Below are 13,168 nucleotides of genomic sequence, written 5' to 3' on the forward strand. Positions count from 1 at the left end.
CCTAACTTTTTGTGAGTAGTGTATATCGCAGAATCGATAAAATTGCTCAGCCTTAGCAAAGATGCTCAGACACAAGATGTACACTTGACAGAGAGACAGACAGAGAGACAGACAGAGAGACAGAGAGACAGACAGCTGAGGCTCTCACCTCCCTGCGCCTGCACTGGGCTCGCAGGCACCGGCTCCTCTGGCTTGGTGACTTTTTGACCTTCAGCGACCTTCACGGCCACCGCCCTGCAGATCGCTCCGATCTTCCTCTCCAGGGAGCGCACGCCTGCCTCGCGGGTGTACCTGAAACACACACACACACACACACACACACACACAACAAATAAAACAATGCAGCTGTGAAATGTGTTTGTTTGTGGTGCTACTTAAGGAGGTGCTAAAGAGAAGCATCAGCCTCCACCGGCGTCCAAATCATGAGTCAGCATTTTAACATCTAACAGCTGGAATGAACATGACAGATATCAACGTCACTTTGACTAGTCATAATTAAGACATCAATAACACCATTCTGCCGAGTCCAGATCTGCAGTTCAGTTCTGATTTGTCAAACTTAACATTTCAGAAATCCACAGCGTCATTCTTACTGCGACAAATTAAATTACTTTTGCCATTCATGTGTATGGAGGTAATTATGAGCAGCCGTTATTCCACTTTCAGAAATCTACAATTCAATTCTGACTAGTCGTAAGTCCAGCTCAAGACATCATCTACAACATCACTGTGACAGAAAACTTTTTTTTTTTTTTTACAACTCTTTTTATTGGGTTTTCAGAGTTAACCCTATAAAGCCATTTGTATCATATATGATACACATTTTCAATTCCGTTTTTCATTTTCATTTTAATCAATACTTGACAAAAATACTGTTGTATACCTTTGAACACTTCCCCTGTTCACCCTGGACCATACCATTGGCACTTCAAGTACATATCATATATCATACACCAGAAAGGTCGTGTAATAACATATTTTTAGATTTTTCTTTTTTTATACATATTTTGTTATAGGACTAAATAAAGGGTTCAATTTCAAAAAATTTGAATTTTCTGCCAATTCTTTCATAGTTCAGGCTTTATAGGGTTAAACACATTTACATATCTGAAAAAAAGAAAAAGAGGAATACAGAAGTTAAAACTTAATTTAAGATATCTAAAAAAAAGCATCATGCGATTGTCTTGAATGGATGGAAATCAAAGACATCTTCAACTGGAGTTAAGATTAGTCAGAATTAAATCGTCGATATCTGAAGGTGGAATTGCGTCTAGTCATAATTCATTTGTGGATGTAAGAAATTCACATTGTGCACATTTACAACTGAAGTGCAGACACATGCATGGCAGACGTGCCCTGTGATGTGCGGCTGTTTGTCCTAGAAGGAGCGACGCTGTGGATTTGGGAAACGACAGCAGCGTCTGTTCCCCTGTCGGCGCATTTCTGAAATATTCTTTTGACGAGGAAGAATTGAATTAGCGATATCTGCAGTGCACATCTAGACCGGCGATTGAATGTTAAAAAGCCTCGCCACAGGGTTTGTGTGCAAATGTGAATGTGAATGTGTGTGTGTGTGTGTGTGTGTGTGCGTGTGTGTGTGTCAAACAGTGCACCTTTGTGTGTATGCAAATGTCCATCAGTGTGTCGGGGATGTGATGAGGAAACAAAGCAGGGAAATTAGATCAAACTTTATCGTGTTGTTCCAGAATAATGTCACGGCTCCCTTTGTGCTCATGAGCAACAAATATGTAACCCTGCTGTGACCTGCACCTGCAGCGCCCCCCGCAGGCCTCAGAGGGTGAGGTTTCATCGAAATGGGACCAGCAGTGTGTGTCGGTATTTAATAAAGAAATAAGCGAATTAATAAACAAAGAAAACAAATAAATGACTAAATAAGTACCTCCAACCTCTTTTTTCTACTCTTTTCTGTTTTGTTTTGTCTTTAAATCTTTCCAGCAGGTGAAAGCAGCCGTTTGGCTCACAGGCGGAGCAACAAGCTGCACGCAGTCGGCTGTTTCTATGGCGACGAGGCTCTGCAGATGGCCTGCGCCGGCGGTCTGAGAGCAGCTCGGCCCTCGGCGGCGAGGCCTCTCCTCTCCGCCGCCGCCCGTGTTTTCATCCGTTTCCCCTCACATGGCAGACGGTTTTCATCAGGCTGCGGTGCGGGCCGCCGACATGAGAGCCACCACACGACAACACCGAGAAAATATCGCCTTAAATTGATTAACCGGCGGTGATTGATTAAGATGAACCTGCTTGAGAAACCTGCGGCACCGTGACAAAACTCTCACAGCGCAAAACGTCATCATTCAGCCGCTGGTCCCTGCAGGGACGTGGAGACCAGCTGTGATCTTCTGTTATAGGATCAATGATACTAATTATGATTATCAGTTTGTACTTAGATCTTATTCTTTATTTTTTATTTATTTAATCTGTAATCTGTGCATTATTTTTTATTTATTTATTTATTTATTTATTTATTTTTTAATCTTTTTTTTATCTATTTAATCTGTAATCTGTGGATACTGGTGAAAAACTGCGAATTTCCTTCGGGATGAATAAAGTATCTATCTATTTATCTATCTATCTATCTATCTATCACAATAATCGTAATAATTAGGATTGCAACTAAATATTATTGCCAATGTGAATTAGTTTTTTTTTTTTTTTTTTTTTTTGATGAATCTATTAATCTTTAACTGAATAAATTGTCAAAATTAATTAAATGCTCATGGGAAGTGAGCGGAGCCCAAAGCGAAGCCTTCAGATCGCTTCTTTAGTCTGACCAGCAGCAGCAAAAACACCCCAGAGGATTTACTTTAAAACGATTTAACGGAGAAAAATAAGCTGGAATCAAGACAGTTTTGACATTTTAACGTTGCTAAAATTAATTTTCAAAACTAGAATCGATTAACTTTCAGCGGATCAACTGATCAAACTATTGTTTCATAATAATTTGATACGACACGCTCCCGTCGAGAAAGTCTGTCTTCTCTGATGCTCCTTCTGGTGAGGTCAGAGGTCACAGGTCAGAGGTCAGTGTCGTCTGCAGGGTGGCGGTCTGACCCCGGGTCACGCTGTTGAAAGATGTTCTCTCTCACCACCAGGTGGCCCCGCCGCAGAGATCATGGCTGACATTCAAGCTAAACACCTGACAGACCCACATGACAACTTAATGACAGTCTGACGTCCAGATGTGGACGAGCGGCCACTCGCACCTCAGCAGGACGCACACAGGTCAGGGGCCGTGTTTCCCAAAGCCGACAGACCGCTGGCCCGGGACCCCGACAGACCGCTGGCCCGGGACCCCGGACCCCGACAGACCGCTGGCCCGGGACCCCGGACCCCGACAGACCGCTGGCCCGGGACCCCGACAGACCGCTGGCCCGGGACCCCGACAGACCGCTGGCCCGGGACCGTCCTGCCGCTCAGGTGATGCTCACGGTTCACTACCGACAAGGCGACGTCACTCCTGCAGCCAAAGTGTGTTTGGAGAACGAGGCTCTGACGCTGTGGAGTCACCGAGGCAGGCAGGGCGGCGCCGAGTGGCCGGTGAGTCAGAGAGAGGCTCGTCCCGCTGCTCTCAGTAGCTGTGTCCCAGTTCAGGGTCTGCATCCTTCAAAGTCGGCATTTGAAGGCCAGTTACGTCACAACACTGAGCGAAGGCCTGTCCCAATTCATCCAAAGTCCAAGGATCCTTCAAATGCGCACTTCAAATGCGTCCTCCTTTTCAGCCGATTCGGAGGATGCACCGCGACTATCCTTCTCGGGCTCCCGTATCCCAAGATGCTTTGCGTGCTGCTGCTCAGTCGAAAAAAGTGAACTGAAATGGCGACGGCGGCATCTAGTATATGTAAGTATTCAGATTTCACATTATAAAATATTTGTTTTTTACTCATTTGAACATCCAACGCCATGTATGTTAAACCAAAACCCCTTTCTTTACTGTTTTGTCTTGTCTGACGGAAAGAAACGTTATCTTTCTGTCTCCGGAGTTTGTTGTCATGGTAACGGCAGCTACGCGACCAGGAAATACTCTGAAGGCTAGACCGTCCCATTTGGTTGACGGGGAGGACCCAGACTTTGAAGGATGCAGACCCTGAATTGGGACACAGCTTGTGAAGCATTTAACGACCAGTTCCTCTTGCGCTTCCTACAAACTGAAAACATGATTTTTTTTTTTTTTTTGATTGATTTTTTCTTCTCATTGCTCAAACGGGCCGTGTAGACTCAGCCGTCATCGTTATTCCATGTTCTTGCTGGCTGAGTTTAAAGGTTCCTCGCTTCAATCAACCCTCCGCAATTTTGCGTATTACACCTTTAATGCCCCGGTTTGCCAACAAGCAAACTGACGCTGGTTTGGAAAAGCAAAACAAGCTATTTTCCGAGCTTTTTTTTTTTTTTAATCAAAAACGATTTGTGCCTCGCTCTCTGTACAGCTGTGCAAATAATTTCTGCAGTTGATACACACTTCTGCTCTGCCTGTGGCTCATCAGCGACTTGTTATCCTGCTGGAAATAAAGAGGACGGAACACAAAACCTGGACCTGCACACCTTTTTATTATTACACTGATTGATTTAAAAAAAAAAAAAAAAATCCCAAGTATGAAGTGAAACTGATTTCTGTCTGCTCACTCAACCCCAGATATTTGTGCGTCCCTCTGTGAGTAAATATGATGTGTTGGTATGTTCTCTCTGTGTGTGTGTGTGTGTGTGTGTGTGTGTGTACCTGGTAATAACCTCCTGTGTGCTGTCCTGTGGTATCTGGAGCTGCTGAGGTGTCAAGCCGTGCTGCTCCAGCTGATTTGGGATCAGGTGACGATGAGCTATCTCCACCTTCTCCTCCTGGGTATAGCCTGGGAGACACACACACACACACACACACACACACACACACACACACACACACACACACACACACACACACAAATTCATTATTTTAAAAAGAAATGAGAAATGGGAAACTAATCGATAGTATTAATTAAGAGTAACCTCCTGTGTGTTTGCACAAACTGCACAGTTTCACTTTGGACAGGCGTCTGTGAACATGATTTTGTGTCTTTGTGTCTCCTCCCTCCTTCTGATGTTTATACAAACACCAAAAACAGGGCGATGTGTCCAAACAGAGCTCTGATGGGCTCAGTGACAGCCAATCAATGAATTAATTATGACACATTTTAAAAAATAATAATAATAAGGCCAGACAAAAAAAAAATTCTGGGTTCCGGTTCCTGACCGAGTGTCCCATTTAACCCCCGAGTCAGGTTATTTTACTGGCCTCTGTGTAAAAATAAAATAAAAAAATAAAATAAAGGCACTATGCGACCGAGTGGGACCTTGTTGACATTGGTCAAAAGTTAAGCAGGGCTTTTATTTTGATGTGTGTTGCACTCGCCTTATTTGTGATGTTCTCGCGTAACTTAACTTAAAATAACTTCATGGAATCACGCGCCACCGACAGCACCGGCTGGAAAGAATGGACTTCTGCACAGTGTGTGTGTGTGTGTGTGTGTGTGTGTGTGTGTGTGTGTGTGTGTGTGTGATTTGTCCTCGCAAACCACCAGAGAAAATAATCCGACTACAAGAGAAAACCTTTGCAGACGTAGTGAAAGAGGTGAAACAGTGCCTTTGGAGATTTGCAAGTGCAGCAGGCAGACATGACGGGGGGGATCTGTGGACGGACATGGCGTTGGACATCCTCTCCACCCCCACCGTGGAGCCTGGCTCTATGGCGGTGGGCGTGATGGGTGTATTTGACTTCAGGTACCTAGCGCTGCGATGCGAGCCAGAGACACCTCCCTCTGCTGGTAATAACGCTGCTCCGTCCGTTAAAAAGGTGGTAACTTATGCAAATATTGAATTAATTATATTTAAAAAGCAACCCATGCATCGCTTCCGAAAATAAAAAAAAGAATAAAATAAAATCCCTACCTACCCACCCTTCCCACGAATAAATAAAATAAAATAAATCCCCCCTACCCATCCTTAAAATGCTAAATAGAATAAAAAAATAAAATAAAATAAATTCCCTACTTATTCATGCCCTTAAAAAAAAAAAAAAAAAAAAAAATGTGCGAATTTCCTGCGGGATGAATAAATTATCTATCTACACTATATTACCAAAAGTATTCGCTCACCTGCCTTTACTCATACTATGAACTGAAGTGCCATCCCATTCCTAACCCATAGAGTTCAATATGATGTCAGTCCACCTTTTGCAGCTACTACAGCTTCAACTCTTCTGGGAAGACTGTCCACAAGGTTGAGGAGAGTGTTTATAGGAATTTTTGACCATTCTTCCAAAAGCGCATTGGTGAGGTCAGACACTGATGTTGGTCGAGAAGGCCTGGCTCTCAGTCTCCGCTCTAATTCATCCCAAAGGTGTTCTGTCGGGTTCAGGTCAGGACTCTGTGCAGGCCAGTCAAGTTCATCCACACCAGACTCTGTCATCCATGTCTTTATGGACCTTGCTTTGTGCACTGGTGCACAGTCATGTTGGAAGAGGAAAGGGCCCGCTCCAAACTGTTCCCACAAGGTTGGGAGCATGGAATTGTCCAAAATGTTTTGGTATCCTGAAGCATTCAAAGTTCCTTTCACTGGAACTAAAGGGCCAAGCCCAGCTCCTGAAAAACAACCCCACACCATAATTCCTCCTCCACCAAATTTCACAGTCGGCACAATGCAGTCTGAAATGTACCGTTCTCCTGGCAACCTCCAAACCCAGACTCGTCCATCAGATTGCCAGATGGAAAAGCGTGATTCATCACTCCAGAGAACGCGTCTCCACTGCTCTAGAGGCCAGTGGCGGCGTGCTTTACACCATTGCATCCGACGCTTTGCATTGCACTTGGTGATGTGTGGCTTGGCTGCAGCTGCTCGGCCATGGAAACCCATTCCATGAAGCTCTCTGCGTACTGTACTTGGGCTAATCTGAAGGTCACATGAAGTTTGTAGCTCTGTAGCAATTGACTGTGCAGAAAGTCGGCGACCTCTTTGCACTATGCGCTTCAGCATCCGCTGACCCCTCTCCGTCACTTTACGTGGCCTACCACTTCGTGGCTGAGTTGCTGTTGTTCCCAAACGCTTCCATTTTGTTATAATAGAGCTGACAGTTGACTGTGGAATATTTAGGAGCGAGGAAATTTCACGACTGGATTTGTTGCACAGGTGGCATCCTATGACAGTTCCACGCTGGAATTCACTGAGCTCCTGAGAGCGGCCCATTCTTTCACAAATGTCTTGTTTCACAGTCTGCATGCCTGAGTGCTTGATTTTATACACCTGTGGCCAGGCCAAGTGATTAGGACACCTGATTCTGATCATTTGAATGGGTGAGCGAATACTTTTGGTAATATAGTGTATCTATCTATCTATCTTAAATGACAAGGAACCGGAACCCAAGGTATTTTTTTGTTTGGTCTAAGCGTATTTCTACTGTCGATCACAGTAGAAATACGCTGGTGAGTTTGATAGAAGAAAAATGTTTGTAATATCATATCCAGTGGAACGGTACAGGACATCCAAAGCTTTGTCGGACACCAAATTAATTTAAAGGAAGATGATGCACTAGAAGCGTCACCGGCGGTAAGAAAACGCTCTACACTTCCTGTCCTGTAAGTCGACTCAGGACACACACACACACACACACACACACACACACATACACACGGGGGAAACGCCTCGGCCGCCCTGCCTCTGAGCCCACCTGGCACCTGCAGCACCTCCATCCTGTCCAGGAGGGCCGGGGGAATGGTTGCCGTGGTGTTCGCCGTGGCGATGAAGAGCACCTGGGAGAGGTCGAAGGCCACGTTGAGGTAATGATCTGTGAAGCTGTGGTTCTGCTCCGGGTCCAGCACCTAGGAGAACACACACACACACACACACACACACACACACACACACAGCGTTAAAAGGTGTGTGTGTGTACCCCCGCCTGCTCAAACCCAAACTAAAGTAGCTCTTGTGGAGTTTGTCATAAAACGCTCTGCAAGGCAAACAGAAAAACCAAACGCGATTAAAAACAAGAGAAACCGGCTGCTAAAACCAATAAAAACCTTGGTGATTGGTATCTTTTACTGGGTTATTAAAAACCTCTCGTGTGTAAAACCATTTCACTGGATGCCAAAAGGTATAAATGCTTATGTAAACAATGCATGCAGGGGTCAGAGGTCACGCTGTTATAAACATGGGAAGGATTACAGTTGCATTCAGTGGTGACAAATGAATTGAAGTCAGTGTAAAATGTTTGTGTGTTTGTGTGCACGGTTTCTGCAGGGATGAAGGGTCAAAGTGATATTTTCACAAAACTGAATGCAGAGTTTAATATGCAGCTACCAATCTGTCCAGCACAGATTACAGCTGAGTCAGCAAGACGGCATTCCTCTGTGACGAGGAGGAGGTGTTTGAGTTTTACTGCCTCATTCACTCGCATTGAAAAAGCTACACACCAACATACAGCACAATTCCAATCTTTTTCAACACACCATGATATTTCTATATTTCTGGGTTTTTTTTTTATTATTATTATTTTCAATAATAAATAAAAAAAGGCCTGTGTCTATTCGTTTTTGTGTATTTATCATTTTGAAACACAAATACATCCGGCCTTTCGGACAGGAAGCACTTTGACCTCAACGCGCCACTCGACGTTCTCCCATTGGTCCATCTCTTTAAGACATTTCAACAACATTTAATCATCTTGTTCTTATTCAAACACACACAGAATGTAAGTATAAAGGTCAGCACTCTCTATTTGTCAATATGGAGGCAGGATTTACAGTTTAGGGAGTTTTAACACATCAGAAATGTTCATGTGAAGCAGGAAAACTGTGTGTGTGTGTGTGTGTGTGTGTGTGTGTGTGTGTGTGTGTGCGGACCTCCAGCAGTGCAGCGGCAGGGTCTCCTTGCAAGCTCTTCCCCAGTTTGTCCACTTCGTCCAATAGGAAGACAGGATTGTTGACGCCAACGGTCTTCAGGCCGTTGATGATGCGGCCCGGCATGCTGCCCACGTACGTCCGCCTGGAGGCCGGGGGGGCGAGGGGGTGGGGGGCGGGGGGACAAACAACCCGAGACAGAAATGTAAGGATAAATAAAAACACGACTGCTTGCTGGGTGAACGTTTTCCTTCCTGAATGCTGTTGACTGTGTTTTCTCGTTGCCTTGTTGTGAAAGACTGGGAGCAGAGGGTTAGATTAAACTAAAACTGTAAAGAGCCTTGTTTCATATGAAAGTAGTTACATTACCAACCCTTTAATCTGCCATTTAGACGTCATATTTAAGCTCTTAATGGTTTTGAAAAGCAGCAAACGCCGCGGCTGCAGCTGATTATCCTCGCTGTCGATTCATCTAATGAGGTTTTTCTCTTTTTTGATTAGGGCTAATTACTTGATCATTCAGTGTCTTCAGTGTCAAGATTATTGATAAATGCTCATGGAAAGTGAGCAGAGCCCAAAGTGCTGTCTTCAAATTGCTTCCTTAGTCTCATCAGCAGCCACAAAACCCCAAGTATTAATGCTGTAATGATTCGGATGGACCAAAAGATAATTTTAGCGTCTTAGTGAAGCGAGGATGAGACAATGTTTGGCATTTTGACTTGATAAATGACAAAACCGATTATTAAAATCATCTAATTTTCTGTCGACAGACTAATTTGTTTCGTAGAGTTTTCCGAATTGAGTTTATCTTCCTGACAGAGTTCAAATCAGGGTATTTCACTACATCGAACCGATTTCAGGGGCAAAGGCTGGACGAAAACGGCAAAAAGCAGCAATAAAGCAGCAGATACGTTGAAAAAAAATAAATGAAATAAAATAAGAAATTAAAATTGTGTTGTGAAAAGAGGTGGAAAACAGGCTGTACTCTCCCACAAGTTATTATACACATCAGTGTGATTTTGTATTTATATTGGTCTCCACTTCCATCACAATGAAGGTGGGAAACCAGAGGAAAAAATATTTAAAAAGTCGAACAAATTGTGCGATGGAGCGCTGGACTCCCCTCGCCCGCCTGCCTCTCGCTGCTGCTGCGATTCTGGACACATGGTTTTCATCTGTCCCCAACCGCGCTCGTTTTCCTTTCAAATACCAAGCCTGTTGGATCAGCCTGCAACCTGAGATGAACCCACTCCCTCCCGCACCTCACTGCAGCGCACACACACACAAAAACACACACAAAAACACACACACACACACTCCAATGCACTGCTTCTCACCCTGAATCTTCACTGAACCTGAAAGCATATCTTAGAAAATTCACACTAATCTTCTCCACATATGCAAAAAAAAACACACACACACACGTTTGAACACACCTCAAACTGTTTTTTATCTAATTGTCTCGAATGTGAAGGTGCACACGACTTCCCGAGCCGATTTAACGCCCAAAGCACCGGAGGGTTCAGGTGAGGTCAGCAAATACACCGGAGAGCTGCAGAGTGTGTGTGTGTGTGTGTGTGTGTGTGGGAGTGTGTGCGTGTGTACAAGCGATGTGATGCACAACACAAGTGTGAGGCTGTTGAGGCAGACCGAGACCGTTTCCATGGTGACAGACAGATGAAAGGAAAATGGGCGGCGAGGCGATGATGACACTACTGTCTGAGTCGGAGCAATCGCTTTTATGTCGACTCAGGTTACTGGAGATACTGTGTGTGTGTGTGTGTGTGTGTGTGTGTGTGTAGCTAATAATTGGCTGATCCACCGACTATTACTACTAAGAAAACAACACCTCACAAGACGATTTGAGAAACAGTTTTCCTAGAACTGGCACTGTTTTGTACAGCCAGATTTAATATTTATTATTTTTTGCTCCTTGTAAATGATGACACACATATTTTTAAAAAGGGACTGTAGCCCAAAAAACAGGGATTTTATTATTACTTGGTATTATTCTTGAGTATTATCTTCATCATCCACAGAGATTTGAGAGTTCCTGAAAGTCACAAACTGTAATAACATGGAGTTTGAGAGGCTGCAGGCTGCGTTTTCTACAGTAATCCATTCCAGCAGGACTGAGTGGGTGTTCCCCTGCAGGCTCAGTGTTGTCACGACGCTGGCCCAAAGCGGGGCTCTGCATGTGGATGTTGTTGTGTGCGGTGTCCCGCTCTGCTCAGAGCCAGCAGGGGGACTTTATACCACCCTCGCTCTGAAACCAAGTACAATGGACCAATATAAAAAACACATACCTTTGTCAGTTACTTGTTTTCCACAAGTAATCCCAAGGGTGCTACTATGTGTTGAGTACAAAATATCAAAAACATAACTTAAATCCAAGATATGCAAATTTAATCCATTAAAAACAAAAGACGCCCCATGACTTGGCTTTGTGCAAACTGCAGGCAAATCAGATTTGTTTCTTAAATTTTTTCTGTCCACACTGTTCATCTGTGTTTGATCAGATTGGATTTGTGTGTCCAGACGTCACCGACGTATCTGCGCAGGTCGCTGTGGTAACAACGTAGGCGCGAGTTATCACGTACGCTGATGATGCAGCTTTCTAACGTGGAGGCTTGATGGAGATCCATGGTCTCGCCCTCCAAACGACGGCGCTGCCACGCCGCAGAACTCCTCCGTCGCCGAGTCTGTCTGGTGTGACGGAGGAGTTCTCGACTTGACAGTTTTTGTTTTTGAGACCGGTGTGGACTGGCTGGATTTGACGCTGTCGTTGTGCGTCACATTGTGAGATCGTTTGAAATCCGATTTGAGCGACCAGAGTGTCCGACTGAGACACATCTGCAGAGATCCAATCGGAATTTGGATCCAATTTGCAAAAATCAAATTTCCTGTGGTTCTTCTCTGTCCAGATTTTCTAAAATCAATCTAAATACAATCTGGATAAGACAAAAAAAAAAAAAAAAAAAACTGATCTGACCTGGCAGTCTGAACAAGGCCTTACTTTTTCGCTGCACGTTTTGGGAGCCATGCACGAGCACGGTGCTCAGTGCTGCCACCGATGGCTGGTGTTGGTGTTGCAACTGATGCTACAGTGAAGGTCAAAGGCTCGAATCATTTGCCTTCAAAACAAGCTCACATGGAGCGTCCAGAGCGTCCAGACCGTCCACGCTGCAGCTGTTAATAATGAAGCACGTCTGAAGGCCTCAATACATTTCATTACACTATCATGGCCCTGATGATTTATGATAACCACGACCTCCGTGTACAAAATTATGCGAACCAAACACAAAACCAACAGGAGAAAGAGTTTTGGTTCCACCTGAAATGAACAGCCAACAGATATCTGATGGGAAAGGTGTAAACACCTCAGTTTATTTGCATTTTTGAGCAGCATTATTTTCTGTTATTTAATTAATTTATTGTTTTCTGTGGTGTTATTTTACAGTGAAAACTGACACCTGGGCTGGTATCAGCACCAGAATCAACAGTTTGGCATCATGGCAACATCAGGCTCCATCTGTTTGTAAAGATATGTTCTCTCCGTGGTTCTCAGTGGTTTGATTGCATTCGTTTTTGATTGGATCTGATCGGAGCATGTTTTAACTCAGAGTCACGAGAGGCAAACCACCGTGAATTTGTTCGAGTCTCATAAAAGGTTGAGCTCACGATCCTTCCTGACTGAAAGACCAGGATTAAAAACAGGATGTAGGCTCTCACTGTGTGGCTTCATGACGACCTCCACGCCTCACCTCACACCGGATTTCAATTTACAACTTCGGTTAGAGAAGAAAGATAATGAGTGTCGACACAAAATATTCAGGCTTTTGATTAGAAGCAGTGTTTACAACTCAGATTAAATATTTCAATCCACGATCAGACTGCAGGATATTTTGTGGTCTGTATGTCAGATCAGCGTTCTTTATGAGATGAACTCTTGTCTCTTGTCTTTAACAATTTAATGCAGCATCCACAGGTTCAACAAATGAACAGTGACCATCAGTGGGGGGGTCATCATCACACCAGTGGACAAAGGCCAAAACAAGCAAAGACTGTTTCTCAGTTTTACAGGGAAATGGTCCAATGACATGTGGCTGAAGCCCAGGCTTAGATCAGATGTTCAGATGTTCAGATGAAGGATTGTTTTGACCCTGAGCCCTATGTCACTTCTTTTCTAACTAGAAGCCAGAGGTCACTGTGTGTCCGGCTGAGAAGTGGTAACCTGCCCACTGAAGGCAATTGAAGTAGGGCAGTTCACAGCTATTCCTGAAGAGAACAGGATG

The 13,168-nt window shown here is 44.2% G+C and overlaps 1 protein-coding gene and 1 long non-coding RNA gene across 3 annotated transcripts in view; one reads left to right on the forward strand and one right to left on the reverse strand.

Moving 5' to 3' along the window:
• Positions 1 to 13,168, reverse strand: part of lonp2 (lon peptidase 2, peroxisomal) — a 43,599-nt gene that overhangs the window by 9,091 nt on the left and 21,340 nt on the right. For both annotated transcript variants that reach the window (XR_003928379.1, XM_030054395.1), the window contains exons 10-13: positions 8,877 to 9,018; positions 7,706 to 7,856; positions 4,730 to 4,856; positions 149 to 291 (exon numbers count right to left, since the gene is read on the reverse strand). Coding sequence is in view for 1 of the 2 variants with exons in the window: in XM_030054395.1 (XP_029910255.1) it covers positions 149 to 291; positions 4,730 to 4,856; positions 7,706 to 7,856; positions 8,877 to 9,018 (563 nt within the window). In the remaining variant the exon portion in view is untranslated. The remainder of the gene's footprint in view (positions 1 to 148; positions 292 to 4,729; positions 4,857 to 7,705; positions 7,857 to 8,876; positions 9,019 to 13,168) is intronic.
• LOC115361107 (uncharacterized) lies at positions 3,766 to 10,789 on the forward strand. Its single transcript, XR_003928380.1, has 3 exons — positions 3,766 to 3,847; positions 8,723 to 8,725; positions 10,777 to 10,789. It is a non-coding gene; the product is annotated as an uncharacterized LOC115361107 (long non-coding RNA).

This window comes from Myripristis murdjan, chromosome 6 (genome assembly GCF_902150065.1).
Source record: "Myripristis murdjan chromosome 6, fMyrMur1.1, whole genome shotgun sequence".
NCBI lineage: Eukaryota > Metazoa > Chordata > Actinopteri > Holocentriformes > Holocentridae > Myripristis > Myripristis murdjan.